The sequence below is a fragment of the Dasypus novemcinctus genome, chromosome 11 (assembly GCF_030445035.2).
Source record: "Dasypus novemcinctus isolate mDasNov1 chromosome 11, mDasNov1.1.hap2, whole genome shotgun sequence".
In the NCBI taxonomy this organism is placed as follows: domain Eukaryota; kingdom Metazoa; phylum Chordata; class Mammalia; order Cingulata; family Dasypodidae; genus Dasypus; species Dasypus novemcinctus.
The window spans coordinates 112,902,680-112,928,257 of record NC_080683.1 but is presented as its reverse complement, the minus strand read 5'-3'; the positions used below and the strand labels follow the sequence as shown (position 1 = coordinate 112,928,257).

At 37.6% G+C, this 25,578-nt stretch overlaps 1 protein-coding gene across 27 annotated transcripts in view; it reads right to left on the bottom strand.

The window, feature by feature from the left end:
* Positions 1-25,578, bottom strand: part of EYA4 (EYA transcriptional coactivator and phosphatase 4) — a 271,160-nt gene that overhangs the window by 61,032 nt on the left and 184,550 nt on the right. For 26 of the 27 annotated variants that reach the window (XM_071218667.1, XM_058307490.1, XM_058307500.1 and 23 more), the window contains exon 4: positions 3,750-3,874. In XM_071218667.1, the coding sequence (XP_071074768.1) occupies positions 3,750-3,874 (125 nt within the window). Of the gene's footprint in view, positions 1-3,749; positions 3,875-22,376; positions 22,460-25,578 lie in introns of those variants that run through there. The other variant, XM_071218668.1, reaches the window with a different exon arrangement.

The window sequence follows — 25,578 nt, the reverse complement described above, 5'->3', positions numbered from 1 at the left end:
GAATATTTACAGGAGAGATTACATGGTCTGCAGAGCCTAAGTATTTACTATTGAGCCCTTTACACACATGGCTGTAATTGTATTTATTCTATTTTTATTGATTGTTCTACACTTTAACAATTTTACGAGTGGCAAAATCTGAAAGGAAAATTTAGGTTCCAACATAAATCTGCAGATGTAACTATATAATTCGTATTAAGGCAACACAATATTCTAATTTACTTGGAGGAATAATGCACCAACGTAGTATGGTCGGATCTTATGGTAATACTATCAACTTATTCATGACTCATACCATATTAATAAAAATTGTATAATTAACCTTTTCTTTTTGAGCATCTCAAAAGTTAATGGAATGATCTTGCAAAGTCATTAAAACGGTGCTCAGCTTTGGCCAAAAGTTTTTATTTTAATAATTTTTTACAAAGAGATGCAATTCCAACAATAGATTCCATGACTAAAAAATAAAATAGTTTAATCTAAATGGGAGCAATATGCACCCAATGCTATGAACACCTGACATAAAATGTCATCAAAATTCACTAAAAATTTCATATCATTTTTCGACTAGGTCAATATCATTAATACCACTAAGTAACATTCTATTACTAAATTAGGTGCATTCTTTGGTCAGTGTACACATTTTTAAAGGCGACATATTTGTTCGCTGACCATACACAGGAAGATCTTTCAAGACAATACATGTTTCCATTTTCTCAAGAAAAGTTGTTGCCTGATTATTATTTAATTATTAATCAAAGGAAGGGAAATATACCAGTATTTATTGCCAGGAAGTTTATATACATTATCTAATTTAAGACCAAAGTCTTGGCAAGGAGGTGTTATTATCCTTTTATAGAAAGGATTCGAAGCTTACAGAGGTAACATAACTTGGGCAAGGTGACAGCTGATAAATGGGGCGCTGAGATTCAGATCCCTGGTCTCCCGATGGACAAGTGCTGGTTCTCCCCATGTGGACCCACGCTCTTACCAAGATTACCGAGAAGCAGGCAAACCCCATGCTTAACAGTTAGGAAAACGATGGAAATTACTCAGTCTCCATTGTCTCTATTCACCATTGCCAAGGGGTCTGCGTTACCTTAACGCAACCTTAGAACAGGGAACAAACAACAGCAGTGAGGGAGGACTGTTTTTTTCACATCCCGAATGTTTGAAATACATTGCAAAATTAGACTAATATTTTGTGACCTGCAAAAATTACATGAAATAATTTGAATTTCAGAGCCCATCAATAAAGTTTTATTGACCTCTTCATTTACATATTATCTACGGCTGCTTCTGTGCTTCGACAGCGGCTGAGGAGTTGAGACAGAAACAGTATGCCTGCAAAGTCTGAAATATCTGTAATCTGGCTTTGTTGCAGAAAAACAAAACCCTGCTTTAGAATTATGAGGAACTTAAATGTTAAATAAGAGGAACATATTTCTAAGTATGGAAAGTTATAACTTAAATATGAAAATGAAATTAAAATGGAAAATAAACTATGAAAATGTAAATTTGGGCACACTGGAGTACTGTTTATTCAAGTAGTCTTTTTTCTAATTTAATCTGAGATACAGCAAGGTCCAGCCAAACTGCCTATTCTGACTGTTTGAAATGAACACTTCCAACAGGCAGGGAGGAAATATTTTTAATCTTAAAAATGGATATTTTCAGAGTTGTTTATGTTTTTGCTTTTATTTTTCAGTTTAAACAACATACTAACTTTTGATTTAGGAGAAAAATTTACAAAACATAGGAATGTAGTTAATGTCTATAGTTCAAAATATTTAAGAGAGGTTCCATGTTAATTCACAATTCCAACGTATGGTTTTCATCACTGAAAATTAAACAATGAGATTTTGAATGTTAAAGATTCTTTAGATAATTTAATTGGAACATTTATTAAAGTCAGCACAAAATAGCAAATATCTTTTTGCCAGGTTAAGGATTTAATTTAAATTGCAAAAGTCTATAGGCCATAAAGATGATTAAGTTTAACCTCTTTTAATAGACATGACTGCTGTTTGGCTAAATTAATCACTTCATTAACTTATTTGAAGTTAGAAAACTGTGCTCCCCTGTGTGTGCAATTATGAAAAAAATCTACGAAAATACTACTATGGATCTAAAAAAATCTAAGATTAGAATACCAATTGCTAAGAAAAACATAACCAATGGTTTTCAATAACTAACTAAAAGACATGTTCACGTCTCCGCCTTTTTTTTCCGAAAGTACCAAACACAGGAAGGAAGAGCAGACATAGGACAGCAGCACCAGAAGGCAAACCAGAGGGCAAATCACACACCCAAACACATGCAGTGTACCATCATCGCTCATACTTGTTGCAGAAGAGGGGATGTTGCAACTCAGTAACCAGTCTGCAGTGTTTAAAACAGTCATGTTGTCCCCTGAGAACAGGAACAGTATAAGGGTTCATTGGCCGAGTGCCTGCTGAGGGTATATGAATAATCTTCGAGGCTTGCACTGGTTTCTGACCTTTAAGCCAAATTTCAACTGCATTGTATGTTTTTTACATTTTAGTTTATCAGATTGGTTTTAGTTCTGTTAAATATATGTACAAGATGATTAGTGTACTACAAGGTTTGATTCCAGAAAGCTCAGGTTTTTTAATCTTCTTATTCGTACCCCATTTAGGCTTTAAATACAAATGTTCTTATTCCAGAAGATATCACTATATAATCTTAGGAACTTGCAATACTATAATTAATCAGATGAAATTATAGATGCATGTTTAGAGACAAATAAACCCTATAAACAAGGAAATGTTAATCTAAAAAGGGTTTGGTGTAAAACATTAAATACAGGCAACTTGCAATGCACATAACTTTACAAAGAAAATTTTAGATTGCACGGTTATTCTAGAATAAGTCGGAAGAGGTGTGTTGATTTCATAGGTATTAAAATTTAAAAGAAAATATGATGTGGCAAATGCTGATATCTAGTGTTATGAGTAGTTTATAAATTAAAATTTATTGAATAAAAAATTACAGCTACAAAATTTCAAAAATAATTCTGAATAATTTAAAATACAGCTTATATGACATATGCATATGTGTATACAATGTCTATATACATATTCTGATAGAAAAATCATGTCCTATTTTCTGAAAAATTGCATGTATTTTATAAAGACAATGGGGAAAAATATTTGAAATAATAACTGTTATTTTTTGTTGCCATATGCCATGGCAAAATTAAGGCTAATTAAATGAAATATCTGGGGAAAAGCAGCTCTTCTTTTAAATACTTGTCAGGTGTTATTCTCTTTGAAAAGAAAATACAGCAGATATGGGTATTTTTCTATTCCCAAAACCATTTTTAAGGAAAACCATTTGAAAGAAAAATTTGGGATTAGGTTTTTCTCTTATAATTCAAAATAAAATCTAAAAATGATATGTTTGCAGGTTGTTGTGTGTTTTTTTTCCTGTTTGTTTGTTTTTGTTAGATCAGTGTGTAAATCCTTTGGGCAAATTCTCTAAATAGTTTGCTAAAGTCCCTCAAAATGTTGCTCAGGTCTATCATCTCTCAATATTCCCACCTGTAGAGAAGGAGCAAAAATTTCATAAAAATCTACAGAACTGTAACACATTAACTATATATTGCTTGGATATAGTGCTCCTCATGTTATTGCTAATAAGCTATTTATTTATCAGCTGATCCCTAACCTGAGACATGAAAGCACCTGCTGAGGGGTGAGTCTGGGCCTCTCGGGGTGCTAACTTACCTCCAGTCCCGTTGGTGGTGACTGATGTGCTGTTGAGACTAGATTTCTCCACCTTGGAGCTACCAGGAGTGTCAGCACCTCCAACAAGGGTATGAGGACTTGCCAGGTCCTGCATTTCCATGGACCTGTTAGAGCACGAAGCAGCAGAATGAATGTTGAAATCTCAGCAATTGTTTCTTAATAAAGGACAGATATCCTACTGAAGATGTGATTTCATACACACAAAAAACATGAAACCAGCAGCTAAGACTTCTTGGTTAACCAGGTAAAATGCCAGTCCATTAAAAAGAAATAAACAAGTTTCCATGGTGATTAAGTCTCATAATTTGCCTGTAATTTGTACTCCTACAACTCTTCTATATAATAATGAAAATAAAAAAGGAGCTTCTATCCCCTTGTGAACGTGACCTTATTTGGACATAAGGTCTTGAAGATGAACAAAACTGGACTACAGAGGGTTCTAATAGACTGTGACTGGTGTCCTTAAAAGAAGATGGAAATTTAGAAACAGAGACAAACACAGGGAAGAATGACATTTAAAGAAGGAAGCAGAGATTGGAGTGATGCATCTATAAGCCAAGGAATGCCACGGATTGCTAGCCACCACCAGAAGCTAGAAGGCACAAGGAAGGATTCTGCCCTACAAGTTTCAGAGGCCCTGCTGACACCTTCATTTTGGACTCTTAGCCTCCAGAACTCTGATAGAATAAATTTCTGTTGTTTTAAGTGACCTAATTTGTGGTATTTTGTTAAGCCCCAGGAAACTTAATACAACTGATAAAACCCTATGAAAACAAGCCATGAAAAAGATAGAAAACACAAATTACCAATGTTGGAAATAAAAGAGGTATATAATATAATGAAAGAGGGATAATATGACAATATTATAAAAAAATTATGCCAATGGATTCAATAACTTGGATAAAAAATTGACAAACTTATTGAAAGGTACAACTTACAAAACGTGAACCAATAAAAAATAGAAAATCTGAACAGTTTTACATCAACTAAAGAAGTTGAATATATAAACACCATCCCAAAAAGAAATTTCCAGTTTTTAGTCTGCTGTATGAAGCCAGATATACTCTGACCCAAAATCTGATAAGGACAATTTCAAGAAAATAAAATTATAAATCAATATTTTCCATGAGCATAGATGAAAAAAAATTAATAAAATATTCTCAAATCAAACTCAGTAATAAAAGAATAATGTATCATGACCAAGAAGGGTCAATTCCAAGAATGTAAGATTGGTATAAAACATGAAAATAAAATAGTGTAGTCCAATATAACAACAGAATATTTTCTCCATGAGTGAAGAAAAAGCATATGACAATATTCAGCACCCACTCTTTATAAAACTCTCAACATAATAAGAATAGAAGGATTCTTCCTCTAGTATAGGCCATTGCTGGAAAAACCTACAGCTGAAATTGTACTTAATGATGAAATATTGAATTCCTTCCCCATAAGATCAGGACTAAGGCAAAGGGTTAAGTTCTTCCCACTTTAACACAATATTTTACTGGCAATTTTAGTCAGCATGGGAAAAAATAAAAATAAATTAAAATGAAGCAAAAATATCTGAAATTTTAGTCAGTCCCTCTCTAATCAAGTTACTGAAATGTTAAAACAATGGTAAATCAGGAGTTTGGAGGTTAGGCTATTCATAAACAAGCTCTAGCTAACTCAACTCTGGGAGAAATCTAATGATCATCATACTTGCCAGACAGAGGAAGAGACATATATATTCTTTGGGAAATAAAGCAGAAATATTGTTTGAGTCCCTAGTGATTTTATACGTAAGACACAGAATACTAGAAATATTTTGAGGCATAAAAAGAAGCCTAAATAGCATGACCACCAGTAGAGAGAAAATACAGCCAATAGAAGGAGAACTGCAGGTGACAGTTATTTGAATTAGTAAACAAGGTTTTAGAAATTCTTGAAAATATAATAAATAATTTACAGGAAAATATATATAGCCTAGAGGAGAGAAATGAAAAATCTCAAAAAGAACTGAAAATTCACAGATGACATATTGACCATGTAGAAATGTAGATAACCATGTACACAGAACAAAATAGGTAGAAAACAGGCATTTTTAGGGCATTGGGATTGTTTTGCATCATCTTGCAAATATGTATACAGGCCATTATACACTTCATTAAAACTTATAAAAGTTCATGGTGCAAAATGTAAACCATAACGTAAACCATTGACCATGGTTGGTAACCATGCTTCAATGTTTGTTCATCAATTGTAAAATACATACCATACTCATATAAGATGTTAATAATAGGGGAAAATGTGAGAGTGGGGAAATGGTGGGGTATACGGGAATGCCATGTATTTGCTATGTGACTTTTCTGTAACCTAAATCTTCTCGGAAAATATAGTGGAAACAGTAAAGATACTGGGGTACATATAAAAGAAATTGTCAATATACATAAAAGATAATGCTCTTACGGTGATGAAAGGCACAATGTAAAAAACTTTTTTCCTTTGGTTTGTTTTTGGGGGAGGTTTTGAATTGCAGAAGGGTTACAACTGTGGCAGGGGAGGATCACTGGTAAGGAGTGTCAGTGGTGGGACTGCACACACAATAACTGACAAATATTGAATTCCCATTCTAGGGAGTCCTGCTACATTCTCTAATAGAGTGGCAAGAATCTCTAGAGACATGGGCAGTGCCTAGCGAAGGAGGACAAACCAATATGCCAGGCCTTTGATTTTGATGCTTGTACTTATAAACCATGTTCTTGTGAAATTAAAACAGAGTGTAGTAATATTCATTGCCTAGGAGTTACCTCCTGAAAGCCTCCTTGTTGCTCAAATGTGGCCTCTCTCTAAGCCAAACCCAGCATATAAACTCAATACCTTCTTCCCAGCATAGGACATGACTCCCAGGGATGAGCCTCCCTGGTACCAAGGGATTATTACCAAGCACCAAATAGTGATGCAATTGGAAAAAGACCTTGACCAAAAGGGGGAAATATTAAATACAAGTAGGTTGTTATGGCTAAGAGATTTCAAAAAGGTTGAGAGGTCATTTCAGAGGTTATCCATATGCATGCCTTGGGAAGATCTCACTGACTGCTACAGTAAACATTGCCACATATAGGGGCACTCCTGTGGACTCTAGAGGCATCTGGACCCTATAGGGAGAGCAGAAAACTCAGAAAATTGGCAATCCATTGGTGGGTCTTACCTTGGAATATATGATAATCTGCTTCCCCACTGTAACAGAGTTAGACCTATTTATAACATTTCTACACATGGTTCTTCCACTCCTTTTATTTGAACTTATAATTAGCACCACAGCCATTAAATATATGTCCCAGAGACTTAAATTTTCTGGCTATTCATATGCCAGTTGAGCCCTGAATCTCAGCAGAGTTGCAGCCAATACCTACTCTCCAGTTCAATGGATTCACCCAGGACAACTAACAAAAGGATGATAATGGACAATGCTCATCCCCAAAGACAGAGTATCTACAACTGCAAGCAAAAAACTTCCATCCATCTGCCCCATGGGATCTAAGCCCCCTCTCAATCAGAAGTAGAGTGGGCATCACCTCCCAAGTTCCTCAAGATAGAGGAATAAACAAACTTATGGGGGAATGCAATTATGGATTGAAATAGACTTATTATTATTCTAGTAATAGAAGAATGTATAACAATGATATAAAAGCAGTGGTCATCAGAGGTTGTGATGGGAGGGAGAGGGAAGAATAGGTATAACAGGGCATTTTGGGGACATTGGAATTGTTCTGCATGATATTGCAATAATGGATACAGGCCAATATACATTTTTTTAAAACCTATAAAACTGTGCAGTGCAAAGAGCAAACCACAAGTAAACTATAGACCTTGGCTAGTAGCAATGCTTCAATATGTGTTCAATTGTAACAAATGGATCATTGTAATGAAGGATATTGTTAATAGGGGAAAGTGTGGGAATGGGGGATGCTGCCATATATGGAACCCCCTATATTTTCAATGTAACATTTATGTGATATAAAACTTCTTCAAAAGTAAGAAAAATATTCCACAGGTCCTTGAAGCACAATGCACTTCAAAAGGAAAAAAGCAAATGAAAACCATAGCGAGGAACATCATAATTGAATTCTGAATATACAATAAACAGAAAGAATGATAGCAGTAAGATTTTTTTAAAAAGACAGGAAAATAAAAATAAAATAATAGCTGATTTCTCATAAAAACCATATTTCTCCTCTTTTCAAACACTATTAATGCTTTCATGTCATAACTCCTTAGTGAAGCAATCAAAACTCTCCACAATCCATTAAGCTGTCTCTACAAGCAGCTGTTACTGGATTTTGTCTAGGTTCTTGACTAGGCTGCAGAAATGAATTTCAAGAGTATGTTGGGTGAGTTAGGCCAGTAATTTATTCAGGTAGGGAGGGACCAGAAATGGGAGACAATAACAGATCATGGGTCCCAGGTAGAAAGGAAGGGGCTGAAAAAAGATAAAATGGGGTTATTTACAGACTACAATTCCCCATTTTAGACTATAAATGCCCAAGTTTTACTTCAGTGGCCATCATGGTAGTGGAAAAATGGCAAGAGCAGGGTGCAGAAGGCAGGAACAGAGGTCCAAAGATGAGAGAGAGTGCGAATTCAGACCTTGTGCCTGCTTTTTGAACTGTTAATTATCCCACCCCTTTGCTAATGGCAGGGGAGGAGTTCCAGCTATTTACTGTTTTGACTGATTACCCCTCTCACCAATCCCCCATGAGGGCCCAATGACAAAGTCCTTGGGGAGTATCCGGGCCTTCTCCTGGCTTCCAAAGAAAGTCTTGTTCTGGATGGCAGGATCTTGGGGGGGAGGGGGTCTTCCAGCAGTCATCTTGGGGTTACTGATGTCCATGTGGACTTCCTGCCAGGTTCCAGATCCATCTATTAATTCCCTATTTTACTAGTCAGCTTCACAATCACCTAGTATACGATTTCTTACACCAAAACTGATCGTTTTACTACTTTTCAATTATAAGTGGTTCTCAATGGTGCTGTAACAATTTTAGTTTGTAAAACACCTTTCACATGTAATGCTAGTTCTTCCAAACCATGTTAATCACCTTTTAAACACCTCAAAAATGCAACTTTTTTCATGCATCTTTCTGATCTTTAAAACCTGATGCAATCATTATCACTTTATCACAAAATTGCTGTTATTGTTTTTACCACTTTTGTAGCATTTATCACTCTGTCTTAATTTAGTTATTTGTGTGCATATTTTTTTCTGAACAAATGGAAAAGGAGCAACTTTCACAGCATAAGTCTGTGACTGCAAAAGTTTATTTCATTTATCTTTGAAACCTGCAAATTGCCCTGCATACAAAAGATGTGTAAGCAGTTGTCAAATGCAGTAGCTTCCAAGGATAAGCACTCCAAAGTATGTTTATTTACTTATGGGTCATTTGCAAGTATTAATGGACTACGTGCATTTTCAGACATTTTAATATATAATATGCATATTACAAAATATATGGAAAATATAAACAGGGAAAGGAAGTGATAAGGATAAAATAAATAACATTTTTAATGGGACTCAATTTACATTTCCACTATAAACAACTACAACTCTGGGAAAAACATTTGAAACAACTGTTTAGAGAGCAGGGGTCTATGATCCCTGAAGCAAGGAGAAGAAATATACAGTAAGGGATAACTTCAGCAGGCATGGGTTGTCCAAATCCTGCACATTGCAAAGAAAGGTTTGGTCCTTGACCAGTTTTGGGGAGCTAACCTCTTAGACCTTGGAATATCCTGCCTGATAAGAGTATCTGCCATGCCAGCTGATATATGCTAACACTGTGCTTTATGGTAGAGTCTTGGGCCATGCAATATCAGTTTGATCTTTGGATGGGGCTGGAGACTGAGTAAAAGGTCAGCCACATGCTTAGTCAGCCACTTATGGGACCAACGCCTAAAAAACCCTGGACACCAAGGCTCAGGTTAGCTTCCATGACTGGTAATACTTTGTTGTCACACACAGTTGCTGGGAGATTAACAGCTGTACGGCTCCACTGGGAGAAGACAACTGGAAGCTGATGCTTACTCACTTCTGAACTCTGCCCCATGTGCCTTTTGCCTTTGCTGATTTTAATCTGTGTGCTTGCACTGTAATAAGCTATAACCATGAGTATAACAGCTTTTCTGAGTTCTGTGAGTCCTTCTAGTGAGTCACGAAACTGATATTAAGGATGCTCAATAGCAGCCTTACAATTCTCTTTCCAGATTTCTGCCTACAAGCATTAACTGGACAGAGGCGGGGACTGAAGCACAACACAGCAGTCTTGCTGAACTGATGAAACAGAGTGGAATTTGAAGAGGCTGAAGTGGCTAGAATTTCTGGTAGAGATAACCACCTGGCATGGACCTATTCTAAGAAGATTTCCAGAAATCTATATTAGGATCCCCTTGACTTTTCACTGAATATTAAGCTGTTCATGCAGAGGATAACACTGGATGAGCATGGGCAATGGATAACCAGTGGCATGTGTAATGAATAATTCTGAGAAAAGTCACACAGAGGCTGAATGATGATATGATTCTGATAAGCTGAGGGGATATATTCTGTGAGAAATCCCATAAGACACTCAGCTTTGAAGTAGGGCTAAACTTGTCCTCAAATAGAGTCTAATTTCCAGAGATCACCCTAAAAAAGTTTATAAACAACTTTAAAAAGTCAAACTGACCTGCAAGTATTTTAACTGTCTGCCATAACAAAGTACAATATTTTTTAAGGAATGAAAATAAGTTCAAGCAATAATGTAAAATCTATCAACCAAAGAAACATTAATAGACCGTAAAGACGCCATACAATGTGACCTATTAACTAGGAGAAAAATTGTACAATTAAAACTAACTCCTGGAAATAAGAGAAATAATTGGAACTAGCAGACAAGGACATTAAAATTTAAAAAATTAATTTAGTCAAAAGTTAAAAGAAAACTATGATTTTGCACTTCATAGAACCAGAAACTTGAATATAAGTTACTAGGGGCCTGGGTGGGGTTAGAAAATGGAGAGTTAATGTTTAATTGGTACAGAGTTTCTGTTTGGGGTGATGGAAAGCTTTTGGTATTGGATGGTGGTGATAGAAGCAGGCATTGTGAATGTAATTAACACCATTGGATTGTATATTTGAAAACAGTTAAAATGGGAAATTTTAGGTCGTCTATGTGTTCTCAGAATAAAATTTATTGAAAAACAACTGTTCATCACAAACAGTGACTTCTAGGTAAAACAGGAACTATAGTTAACAGTAAATAATAATAATATTGTTTCATCAATTGCAACAAATGTATCAGTGGAAGGTGTTAATAATAGGGAAAACAGTATGTGTGTGGGTATATATGGGAACACTGTATTTCTGCATTATTTTCTGTAAACTTATCGTTTCTCTAATAAAAAAAGATCATGAATATGAGAGACACTAAGATATAAAAAAGCAAAATATCTAGAACTGAAAAATACAAAATTCAGAAATAAAAACTTACTGCACGGAATTAACAACAGGTTAGGTTCTGAAGAAAGGATGATTGAACTGGAAGACAAAACAAAAGGAAATATCTGAACTAAGGAATAAAATGAAAAAAAAAATTAAAAATGAACAGAGGCTCTCTGATCTGTGGGTTATTCTAACTTATGTGCAATTGGAACAACAGAAGGAGAGGAAAATGGGGTTGCAAAAAAAGTTATATTTAAAAAAAGAAAGGTTGAATGTTTTTCAAATTCAATAATACACAGACCCAAGAAGTTGAATGAAGCCCAACAAGGAAACATACACATATACACACACACATACACCATTCAAACCAAAGTATATTATAATCAAATTTAAAAAAATCAGTAATAAAGAAAAAAATCCTTAAAAAAAAAAGCCACAAAAATATTTCACAAACTTTTTGCCAGAAATAATGTAATCCAGAAGGCAACTGAATTTTTAAGACTGAAAAAATATACACCTGTCATTTAGAAAGTTACATCTAGTAGAGCAATGCCTCAAAAATGAAGGCAAAACAGACCTTAAAAATTTTGTTGCCAGTTGATCTAGAAATCAAGCATGCTGATGGTGAACTACATAAATCTTAGTGTGAGAAACTGGGAGAAATGAAATTGCTTACTATGGCAAACAAGAAACAGATTTGTCAGTCTTGGAGCAAACAGAAGAAAAGGAGATGTGAAATTCAGGAACAAAGAGGATCTTGGGAACAATAGAAGCTGAAAAAATAATATGGTGAGCACACTCCTGATGAGAGGATTAGTTATGGTAAACAATGAATGCTCATGATTTCATTACTTCCTACTGGACTTTACAACACAAAGACCTTGAACTTAACTTATCAAACACATTCATGAGGTGTTAGACCTGCTGGCCTCAAGGAGCTTACACTCTAAGTTGAAGGGCAGAGCCTGTGTATAGACAACTAAAAGTACATTAAGTGTCCACTGAGTAGAACTGTCAGAAATCACTGTGAACCCCAAGACTGGAAAATTTTCTCATAAGATATTAGCTGAATTTTGAAGAATTCCAATAAGAGAATCCAATGGAAACCATTGGTCAGTGTTATCACTGAAGAGGCAAGGAGTGCAGGGCACATAGCCAATTTGGACTACAAGCAAGATGCGTAAGCAACAAATATCCATGAAGAATGAAAGGATGGAGGACCAGAGAGGAGCAGGAAGGAGACAGAAAATCTTGATATGGAAAAACCAAACAAAATAAAAATAGCCTTAGTATTTCACATTCTCCTACTTAGGAAACTAAACGCAATTATCCAGATCTTTGCCATGTGTCTCCTTTGCCTGAATTGTTTTAATGGATTGATTTTGTATCTTACAGAAAAAAGAGCCACAAGGGGACAGAGATGCAATATTGTGCCTAACAACAGAGTAAGAATATTCTTGCACTTGCTTTTGTATGCTTTGCAATTCATTTGATTGCAAAATTTCAGACTCTCTTAAATCCTAATTTAGATAGAACATAAAATTTACTTTAGGGTTTAATAGCAGAAAATGATTAATGGTTATAACTTTTTACTATTACATATTGTGTAACATATTCTATGCTTGGCACTCCATATTATCTTCTTCCTTAATCTTTAAAACAGCACACTGATATACATGTCATTTCCCACATTTTATAGATGAAGAAACTGAGACTCAAAAGGATGCAGTTTTCCAATATCACATAGGTTGAAAGTAGTACCACCAGAATTTCAACTCCTGTTTATCTGATGCCACGGCACAGGTTCATTCTATCATACATTGCATGTTTTCTATTTTTTAAAAAGTGACTGTCTGGACCAAAAAAATGAACTTATTCATAAACACAAAACTTCACAGAAGAAAAATAAAGACAAATTTCAGGATATAGGCAACTAGATTCTTTGTTTATGGTTTTTTAATTTTTAATTTTTAAAGGTATTTTGATCAAATAAACGTTACAGGATTCCCATATACCCCAACTCCTTCCCCTCCCACACTTTCCCTTATTAACAACATCTTTCATTAGTGTGGTACATCTGTTACAATTGATTAGCACATATTAAAACATTGCTACTAAGCATGGTCTCTAGTTTACAATATGGTTTACACTTTGCACCACACAATTTTTTTAGATTTGAAAAAATGTATAAAAGCTTGTATCCATCATTGCAATATCATGCAGAACAATTACAATCGCCCAAAAATGCCCTGTTACACCTATTCTTCCCTCTCTGTCCCTCCAGAAACTCTGGTAACCACTGTCTTTATATCAGTATTCTGAGACCTTCCATTACTAGAATAATAAATCTACTTTAGTCTGTAGTTGCATTCCCCCCTTATGTTTGTTTGTTCATTCCTCAATTTTAAAGATTTGGGGTTGGTGACACCCACTCTGCTTCCAGTGGAGAGGTGGCCTAGATCCCATGAGGCAAATGGATGTAACTGTCCCATCTGCAGGTATAGACACTCTCCATTCCCCAGGATGGGCGTTGTACATCACCATCCCTCTGTCAGTTGTCCTGGGTGAGTCCCATGAACTGGAGAGTAGGTGCTGGATGCAACCCTGCTGAGATTCAGGGCCCAAGTAGCACATGAACAGCCAGAAGACCCAAGTCTCTGGGACATATAGCTAATGGGTAGAGCACCCCTATGCGAAGCACTGTTTACTATGGCAGCCAGAAGATTTTCCTGAGATGTGCATAAGCATAACATCTGGAATTATCTCCCAACTCACTTTGAAATCTTTTAGCCATAAAAACTCATTTATATTTAATATTTCCCCTTTTTGGTCTAGGTCTTTTTCCAAATGCATTGCTAGTTGGCACTTGGTAATAATCCTTCAGTGCCAGGGAAGCCCATCCCTGGGAGTCATATCCCACTCTGGGGGAAGGTAGTGAATTTATATGCTGGGTTTGGCTTAGAGAGAGGGCACATTTGAGCAACAAGAAGGCTCTCAGGAGTTAACTCTTAGGTGGTATAAATTACTAGGCTAAGTTTCCATCTCACAAGAACAAGGTTCATAAGTACAAGCATCAATATCAAGGGCCTGGCACATTCGTCCATCTTCCCTCACCAGGCATTACCCACGCACTCTAGAAATTCCCAGCCTTCTAAGAGAGAATGCAACAGGACTACCCGGGATGGGAACCCAACACTCCACTGGCCATCCTGTGGGCCTCCACCTACCAAGATAACACCCCATGATCACATGAACATACCCACACTCCACAGAGGTATGCTCCAGGTACACCGTCCCCACACATCCCTCCACCACTGACACCCTGCACCAGCAATCCTCCCCTGCCATAGCTGCAACCCCTCTGGAATCCAAAACCTCCCCCAAAACAATCCAACCAAAAAACAATAATAATAAGAATTAATTAATTAAAAATAAAACATTTTTTATACTATGCCTTTCATCACCATAAAATCTGTTCTTCTATGCATACTGACAATTTCTTCTGTTTGTTCTCCCAGTGTCTTATTTTCCACTTTATTTTCTAAAAAGCTGTAGGTTACAGAAGAGTCACATAGAAAATATGGGGGATTCCTTAAATCTCCACCTCCCCCCCCCTTTGTTCATTCTTTACAATTCTTTTATAGCATAGATAGAGTTCATTTCTAATGGACTTAAGTATTCTCTCCAAATTCAGGGAAGGGCAAGCCTTACATTTGTGTATAGTTGACTCTAACTTAGAAAGCATGATGTAGTCTACACAGAGCCTGGTAATGAGTCATGGAGCTGTTTTATTTATTTATAGGCTGAGACTCCATCAACTGTTCATGATTCAAGAAATGCAAAAACATCCTAGACTTCCAAAGATACTCTTTCTCATGGCAGCTCTTCCTCTTTGCACAGAAGGAATGACTCTGTGTGCCTGGTTCTACTTCCCACATTCTCACAGCCCATCTAATGAGAAAATTTGCACTTTGACCTCTAGATAGAGTTTCAGGGCAAGAGTTCTGGTACTGTTTTGCTCATAATTTCCTTTTCTACATGTTATTAACCTCAATTCTCCTTAGCTGAAAGTAGTAATAACAACTTCAGCCTCTACCTATAAAAGGCAGGGACTCTAATTCTGTTTGTCCATTGCTCCTTTCCCCATGCCTAGAAGAGTGGGCAGTACTTCGCGGGTGTTAATGAAAGAATAATAAAACTGAAACAAAGAAAACATGCAGATAAAGTGATCTGAGTTACCTGGACTCAAATTTAGTTTAGTTCAGCAAATACTGCTTGAGCATCTACTATGTTCTAGGGATAGTCTAGGAACTTCAAGGGTCTTCAAAGAGTTTGCAAGCCAGTGGTGAAGCAAGGGGCCAGGTGCAGGGAGAATAGGATTAAGTCTCTATGTCAAGCATGCGGCTGTTCTCATACCTGTATGTGCAATGCTCTAGATCCTGAATGAGGTGTGTGTGGGTAAGTATGTAAGAGAAAGATGGACTGTGTATGTCCCAAAAGCCATTGTGGAAGGGAAAAAGAAAAGGAAGTGACTCAATCAACCTATTTTGGTTGACATTCTGATGGAAGATACAGGGATACATCACTGCTGAAGCCCTGTTCACAGTCATCTGGAAAAGGTACAGGCATTTGAGAACATCAGCAGCAAAGCCCAGTCATCTCAAACTAACATATTTCAGATTAGGATCCAAGAAAGCCTTGTCACAGGTGCAGACCTGAGCCAGCTCCTCCTTGGCCAATCAGGTTGGGAGATGACAGTCCTTTCCACTGCACCGTGCCTCTATTGCCAGATCAGGTGGACTCACAGCCCTGGAAGCAGCCCTCCTAAGCCGATTTCACTACATGAGGGTGGAAGTGAGCTCAGCTATGGGAAAAAGGAACCATATAAGGAAGCAATTCCCCTACCAAAAAGGACCATGGGAGTGGACCATGCATAAAGAAAGGAAGGGGCTCTTCCAATGTGCCAGAAACCTCACATCCACCTGTGGCCAGCATGCATGCGCTTGCAATGCAAGTGACCCATCTGCCAGGGTGGCCTCAGGCCCTGGAGTAGCAGCAAATAGAGCCACGGACACACTGTTCTTTGGACACTTGAAGGGCTCTGCCTTCCCAGGGCTTCCAGCTCTAAACCTGATACCTCCAACTCTGACCCTTTCTTCACCTCTGACTCTAACAAATTATTTACATAAACCATGTTTATTTGTATTATTTGTGAGAAATGTGAATAAATATTTTTAAATAACAGTAACATTTTTTTAAATTTCAGGTTTCCAAAAGCCCCCCCTCATCGAAAAACAAAGAAGTAAACAAAAATCCAACAGATTTTTCAAGCATTGTTTGAATAGTACTGGATTCAAGGTTCTCTCCCAACAGTTACAAACAATGGTTAATGGAGTAGGAAATAATGATTGTGCTCTATCAAATAGTGGGGGTAAAGCAACAAGGCCACAATCAAAGCATTTAATGCCATAAATTGTACCGTGAAATATATTGACCTTTTTCTAAGGACAAAAATAAAATACCCTACCAGTAAGGATTGCACTTCATTGGATGAACTAATGAGGATTTTTTTGACTGCCAGTTTTTAAGTCAAACTAAAATCAACAAAAACATTGATATAATATATAAAATAAAGATGGTTCTCTACTAAAATAATAGAAGTTTTGGCTCTGAAAGAATGTTAAATGTCTTCAAATGGAACATACCATATTATGCTTGGGGCAGTGAGCACAGTACAATGAGTGTGGATTCAAGATTCAGACCCAGCTTTTAAACGCCACCTCTGCTACTTACCAATCCTGGGACCCTGGGCTCAAAAGTAGAGATAGTATTAATAGTAATATCCATGGCAGGACTACCGTGAGGATTAAATAAGACCACAGAGAAAGTGCACAGAGTATGCATAAAAATAAGTGCTTACTGTTAACAATACCACAGTCATCTTTACAAAATTACCAACAAATGCCCAGTTTGTCTGAAACTTCTACACTTCTAGTATCAAGAAAATTATTTTCTGAAGAGGCAGCCCATTCTATTTTCAGGTCACTCTGCCCTTTAGAGAGTTCTTTATACACAGTTTCCCTGAAAATTACTATTAGAAAGTTCTTTAGTCATCATTCTCCAGGAACTTCGGTGCCAGAAGAAAATTTGCCCGTTGACACAGGTCAAATCTAAACCTCCTTCTACACAGTAGCCTTTTAAACATCAAAGGGAGCTGTCATGACCCAGAGACATCTCTTCTGCATTTGGACATTCATCCACCCAGGCTATTGTTTCAAACTCCTTTATCTTCCTAGTGTTGTCTTCTGAGGAAATTCCAGGATTCTTCTTAAACCGTGGGACTCACAATCTTGCAGCTGCTGGTACCATATAGGTAGACTGAGCTCTCACTCTGGTCCGGTCAGTGTAGCCTGAAGAGTACGCTAGCTTGGCTACCAGACCCTTGACGGCACTGATGCACGCTGAAATCCTGGCCAACAAAACCCTTGAGTCTTCGTCTCAGGTGGTGCTTGACAGCCCTGTTTCTTTCTACCACATGCAGTTGGCATTTGGAATCCAGGTGAACCAGAATCAGGATCCAAAAGTGAAACTGCTGTCCAATGTACCATCTTTCCCTGGGCCATGCCGCCCATAAATGTTCTTAGCATGCTTCAATGCAAAATCACCAAAAAACATATTGAACAAACAAATGCCAAACATAGATCTTAAAGAAGGAACTGCACACTTCGAGATTTTTTTTATCCCCTGCCCCTTGCAGCTTGCTTGCTGTCTACTCTGTGTCCTTTCACTGTGCATTCTTCTGTGTGTCTGTATTTATTTTATTTTTATTTATCATCCCCCTTGCGGCTTGCTTGTTGTCTGCTCTCTGCCCATTGGCTGCACGCTCTTCTGTGTTTTTACTTGTCTCCCTTTTTTTTGCATCTCCTTGCTGAGTCGGCTCTCCATAGTGCTTGCAGGGCCGGCAGCTCTCTGCAGTGTGCGGGCGAGCCTGCCTTCACAAGGAGGCCCTGGGCATGAACCTAAGACCTCCCATATGGTAGACAGGAGCCCAACTGATTGAGCCACAGCTGCTTCCCTCCAGATTTTTAAATCTACTCCTTGGAAATTTATTGAACTAAAAGTATTACCATTCAGTCTACATTTCATCTTTTCCTTATAAATATACCAAGAGATTCTGACACATACTTCGCTGAATTCCATATGTCCTACGTGCAATGTGTGCCTTCGCTCCTCGCCGGTGGTCATGCTGTCTCAAAGACGCTGAGGTAGTTCTGGTACACCTCCAGCTCAAGAGCCTATGCTGGCTTCTGGAGAGCTAGGCTCCTTTAAAATTATTCACATTAAATTACCTAAGAATTTCACTTTAGAGTCAATAATTCACAACACGTTCAATGAACAAGATTACTGTTTATATTGAAAAATAGTTCTGCTAAGCAAACCCAATGATTAAATATGCATAAGGAGGGTGCTTTATTAGATAAAACATGAGTGGGAGTCAGTGATATGAATTTAAGGCGATGGTTTGCCAGGCAGAAAAAGTTTATGGGTGTCCTTGGCTTTCCAAATACTTCTCAGACTTATAGGGTTCAAGAAATAACCCTGCGACTCATCCATAGACAGAGACATTCTGTCTCTCTATGAGGTTACCCAACCCATTCACTTTGAGAGCAAGGAAGTTTGCACCTGCCTTGCCCGATCAGTATGTGAAATGTGATGAGACAGCCTGTGAAAAGTGCCTGGCCTAAGCAAACAAAAATAAAACCTCTGAGAAAAAGATGGAGAAGATGCAGCAACATCGAGTACTGTAAGGGCCTGAACTCACGCAATTAAAGTTCTCCTCTGCGAGAAGCTGTGGCCGAGGCCGTTGGCATTTCTTGGAACAGCATGGCCAGGAGAGGTCAGGGACCTCCCCTCTTGCCCCATCCTTACGACATTAAACATGATAGTCTCCATGAAAAAAATTTAGTCAACCAGCCATTCTAGCAATAGGAACCTGGAGCCATTTCTCATCTGGCGTAAGACTTCGCGGAGCAGGTCCAAAGACAATGTAGCACCCTTGAAGTCAGCGGGAGCTCAGTACTCAGACCTGTGCCAAAGAGCAAGATGAGAAGCGGGGCTGATATAAATATTCAATTGGGAAGTGACGGCCCATCTCCTGGGGCTGTGTGTTTAGTGCAACTCAACACTGCTCGGCCCGGTCCCCTCCGGCTCCCTGGTGTCTACAGGGGCTGGCAGCTGGGAGGCAGGCTGAGCCGTGCAGACCGTTCAATTTGCGGTAGCTCCAGAGGGGCAGGAAGAGAGGGAAGGCATCGCAGATGCTGGGATTCAATTACAGGGCTGCCTTTTTCCCAGGTAGGAGGACCAAGTCTGGCAGAGAATTTCATGCTTTGTACGGTCCCTCAGGAAATGATGGGGGGTTGCAAAAGTTGGGGAGGTGGAAAGTGCAAATAAGGTAGGAGCTTGATAGAGAAGTCTTAGAAGAAATTATACAAAAATCTGAATATTGTGTTAGGTTCACATGCCATCTTTACTTTTCCCCTGTTTGCCAAAAAATGAAGTTTAGGTTTGCTGGACCAGAAGCAACATTCTGTAACTTGTGTCCGGAAAAAAAAAAACAGATGGCAGGCTCTAATTTGAAATAAGTTGTTTTTTAGCCTATAAAGTGTAGGCTGGAGAACTCTGGCATCACTGTCCCATGAATCTCACAATGCATACATTTAGATGCGGTGTGACCATTACTATCTAAGGGGGCACACAATGTTCTAAACTTAAAGCACAGTTGTTAAAAAGCTGGACAAAAATACCTATGGTGTAATTCTTACTTTACAATGAAATGTAATAATGTCATTAATTTTAGGGGCACTGGCCACAATAATTTGTTGTAACTTATTGGGCTGAAGGGGGAAGTGTGGTTCATATTCCACCTGCTCTAAGAAAGGGTCACCAAATATGAAAGTCTGCATGAGGGATAGTTCACCAGTGTCAACTGGATTATTTCTACATGAACAGTTACTGTGCTAATTCCAAACCAATATTATCCATTTAGTAGATCTGCGAAGACAATTTCTTGGACATACTTCCTGGATGGGTAGCTTGCTTTTATTTTCTATTTAGAAGAAAAGAAAGTTGCTTTTTGTTTATTTTGTAAGTTCACAACTTTTACTATACACTTGTTTATGTATGTTCATGTATGAATGATACACTTCAATAAAATAAGTATAAAAAAAAAGAAGGTAACATAGAAGCAATTTCAGATAAATAAAAACTAAGGTTAGTTTACTACCTGCAGGCCTACTTGGGGAAGAAAATAATGGTCCCAAGGAGAATGAATGAAAAGCAAAGAAAGTAGTGGATATGAGAATAAATCTGCATGTATATTGACTCTTGAAAACATCATTATTGGGATCTGTATATGTATATGTATAAATATTTGAAATCCCAATTATAATAGCATGTAGTTGTAAGAAGGTATAAAGCATTCTATTAGCCTCATATTTTCTGAAGAAGGGTAAAAGTATTGATAAAAATTAAAGTTTGTAAATTAAGGATTCATGTTTTCACTTTTAGCATAATCCCTATAAGAATTTAAAAACAAACTAGAGTATAAAAGAAAAAAAACAAAACAATAACAATAACAAAACCTGCTTGTTTCAACAGTATCTCCCAGTTTCATACTTGCCCTTGCCCTAAAAAATCCTGTTCTCCCTACAGCTACTAGAGCTTTCCAATAGCCTGCACACATCAAGCCAGGCCTCTAATGCCTTTCTAATCCCTCTTAGAGAAATTCCCAAGTTCCTCACCTGACCTCCGTGGCCTCATTCCAAGATGCACTGAGGTGCACCTCTCTGACCTCATTGGCTAAAGGTTTCCCTTCACTCACGGAGCCCCGTCCCCTCCGTCCTCCCAGCCCCAACCTGCTGCTCTTCAGACTTGCCAGACAAGCTCCCAGCAACTAGATTAGGGCCTGGGCACTTGAAGTTCACAGACCCTGGAAAACAGATATCCTCCTTGTTCTGTTTCTCTGCCCAAACATCCCCCCTTCAGAGAGAACTTCCTTACCCTTCTTATGTAAAGTAGCAACCCCCGCCCCCACCCCATAATTGCCTACTACCCCATTATGCTGCTTTATTCTTCAAGGCAATTATCTCCTCTCCTCTGACAGAGCGCATATTAATTTCCTCTTGGAGCAGATGCTGCTCAGTGATTGAGCACTTGCTTCACATGTATGAGGTCCCAAGTTCAGTCCCCAGTACCTCCTAAAATACATATACATATTTTTTCTTACATATATGCTGCTCCATGAAAGCAGGGAGTTCTTGTTTTTATATTTATTGTATTTATAATGCTTAGAATTGCGCCTGGCACACAGTAAGTGCTCAATTAATATTTGTGGACCATATGCATCAATTTTCCAGTAATTTCAATTGACCTACCTACTTAGTCCTAGTTAACCAGGTTTATTGCACTTTTCAGTATTACTAGTTTTTCTTGTGGCACACTTTTACTGTGTTTTAGGATCAATTCTCCGAACATTAACATATATGTTTCCAGTATAGGGAGTTTATAGTTTGGTTGACACCCTCTAATGCTTTTTATTCTTAAATATAAAGATTAAAACAGTGTTTAAAATTATTTACTGAGTACCTACCGTACATCAGGCAATGTACTTTCTATAATTTTAATTAAAATACAATTTTACCTGAAGTTAAAGCTTTTCTTACATTCTCTGTGCAATATGAATTTCAGTCTACAGGCAAGTAATGGGATAAAAATATTATATTTTCAGTCCCCAAATAATTTATTGAAAACTTAATTGAGAATAACATTAAAAATTTCTCCTAAAAGAACACAAACACACTCACTTTTATTTTTAAGGAGGGGATGGGGAATTATTGCTTAATGGGCACGCTATTTCTGTTGGGGGAGAGGAAAAGTTTGGTAAGAGGGATGGTGATCGCTGACCAACATTGTGAATGTAATTAATGCCGCCGGATTATACTCTTAAAAGATGGTTAAAATGGAAAGTTATTTGTTATATATCATTCTCACAATTCATGTTTTTAACAAAAAAAACTAAAATATATATTTTTCTTTTTCAAAACATTTATGAATTCTACCAACAAAAAATAGTTTTCTTTTCCTCTTACCTTAAGTAAGAACTCACAGAAGGCTTGACAGAGTCAGTTTGTACAACCAGCCACTGGAAGAGACTTCATAAGAATCTGATTTTAGGGGCCAGTGAATACTCCTTTCCACAGGTCGCCCTTCTGGACTTTGGAACATTTAATTGACGATTGGGGAAAAAAACAAACAAACCTTCCTCTCGCTATTTTTCCTCTTTAGTTGCTATATTGTCTTTATTCTTCCTTTCTAAACCCAGTACCCTAACACTGGAGTCAATGATTACTCTCCTTTCTCGCCTCACAATCACTCTCTACCCACTTCAGTCAGAATCCAGAAAGTCTCCGTAGGGTTACCTTTTTGCAATAATCAACGGATGGGTGGTGTTTTGTTGTTGCTATTGAATTATTGTTTTGAGCTCTCTCTGGCATTTGACAATGTTAAAAACTTCTCTAAACATTTTTCCTCCCAGGCTGACCTAATGCTTCTGTCAGGGGGTAGAATTATTCTTTTAATTTACTAATTAATACAAAGCATTTATTTTTGGCCAGGCCTGTGTTTCCACTAGCAATGTTTTCTCTGATCCCTTTCCCTAATAAGCCAATACTAGGTTTGTTGCTCAGTTTTTGTCAGTGCTTTTGGATTTAGATGCTCGTATAACTTCAGAAGATTTAAAAAAAAATCTTGCTCAAGCTGTGCCTGTGAACTTGTAGTTTAATAAATACTGGATATTTCTTAAAAAAAGAAATAGTCCTTGTGACTGTTATGTGTCACCCATTTTCTAGTTCCTTTCCCTTAGAATATTTTTTTCTCTTCTTGTATTCATCATTCTTCAGAAAAGCTCAGCACCTCAGGGCAAGCTAAATCTCCACTAGGTCCCAGGAGCTCATTCCTTTCCCGAGTTAAAGATGGTCTCAGGACTCATTAGGTAACCAAATTTGGGCTGACAGTACAGAAGGAATACTTCATTGGAGATGAGGGTTAAGTCTTCATGATTCCAGGACACCTTCCAGATCCAAGCCTCCAACTGTGCTGGGACATGCAGTCCTGGTTTCTACTACCTGTCATTCTGTCCCCAGAAGAGGAACCAATTTAGGGCAAATCCAAAACTGGCTGGCAGAGCAAAAGGAGACAAAGGAAACTGGTTTCTTGACAAGTGAATAAACCACTCCCAAGGCCACGTGGAATTCCAGCTATGTGCACCGCTAAATTACTTTATTGTTCAAAGCTAGGTGAGTCGGGTTCTCTATTACTTGCACATGAAACCATTTTAACTGATAAAATTACTCTTTCCTGGTTTCTTGACGTCAACTCTGACCATAAATTTTCAGTCTTCTTTGTCGATCACTCTTGAATTCTTCACCTTTTGATGTCCCATAATTTTGCAGCTTCAGCCCTCCCTGTGAAACCTCTCTGGAGAAATTTCACATGCATTTATATCTTCAACAGCAGTATTTTTGTTGATGAATCCAAATCCATCTCTCTCCAGCCCTCATCTCTCTCCTGAGCACCAGATCTTATCTACCATTTTAAACTGGGCATCCCTAACAGGGACTGTTCACCAGCTCTTCCAACATTATTTATCCACAGCTAAAACCATCATCCCTCCTGGTCCACCTGCTCATATGCCTATCTCTAACTGTGCTCTTGAATCAGACACTCACATCAGAACCCTGGGCGAAATGGGTCTCCAAATCCTTTAGTGGTTCTTCATAAATAGATTCCAAAGCATCTCCTCCTTTTCATCCTAATCACTTCCTAAATTAGAGCTTCATCATTTTTTACCTAATCTTTTCCAACAGGCTAAACCTGTTAGTGAGACTCTTAGGGGTTCAGCCACTCTTAAGCACATACCAAGGAGTAGGCGGTCCATGACCATGCCCGAATGAACAAAGACTTCCTCGCTTTCCTATTCTGCCTTCGCTCTGAATCATCCTCCAGACAATCTTCCTAATTACTGATTTCAAATTCAGCTGTAACTATGTCACTCCGCTTCTTAAATTAAAAAAAAAAAAAAAAGTTCTCCAGTGGCTTCAGTTCAAATATTTAACAAATATTTTAAAAATATCAACTAAATGTCAGGTTCTGGGATACGGGCTTCAAAAAGAGGAAGATTTTTTTTTTCCTTTGAAAATCATAGAATTTTAGGAAAGAGTTGGTAAATGGCCTTAGCCATGACAAACTATATACAGACCATCATACTACTCTGAGTCCAAGAACCTGTATCTGTTTTTACTCTGAGCTACAATATACTCACATTGTTCTTATGCTTCATTCATCCAGGCATATATTAGAACTATCTTGAGTTCATTCCAATTTATATCAATGTGTACAAAATTCCTGAAAACATACTGCAAATTAATTGACACTGTTAGGTATGGACATCACTACTTTTCAGAAGCTACCCTAAAATTTAAAATTTAAATATTACTTTTGAGGAAAATGAATATAATGATTTACTCGACTTGCGATTATGCTTATGAAATCACTTCTAAAGTAGCACATAGTTTAAAGTTCGGAAATTCACTCATATTTGCCCATATTTCCTTCTAAGTTTGTTTCTGAGGAAAGAAAGTTATTTGACCTTCACCATATAATAAGCAATTTCACAGACTTATTTATTTAACAAATATTTGGGTACCTTGGTCCCTGGTTTTCCTTGATATATAAAAGAAACAAAAATTATCTGTTTCTATGGAGCAAATATTCTATTGTGGGATAGGGGAGAAGAATATACAGAGGCTATTCACTTTGAAAAAATTTAATGGCTTATTTTGACTATTTATAAGATTATCTAAAATGCAGTTAGACTCTGGGTGATATAGATCACAAATACCAAACAAGTCCATTGGTTATGTCACTCAGTCACACAGGTGTGACTTCAGCAAGAGGTAAGCTATTAGAAGAATTCAGATAGATGGAGGAGAGAGGACCTTCAGGCGAGGGGTACACTTGAGCACTGGAAGACAATCTGGAATGGACATAGATTGGTATAAGAATGTGGGAGAAAAGTGGGCTACCTGGAATGGAGAATGTGTGCTGGAAAAATAGAGAAAATTTGATTCCTAGAGTAGCTAGAGCTTTTGAGAGTCAGGCAGTCAGGGAAACTGATAGGAAAGTAAAATTAAAAGCATAGTTGTGTGAGTTTGGTTGGGCCAATCTGCACTAGCATCATTTCAGAAGGAGGGTTTATTGACATAGGTTAATAGTTAGGAAGTTGATGCAACA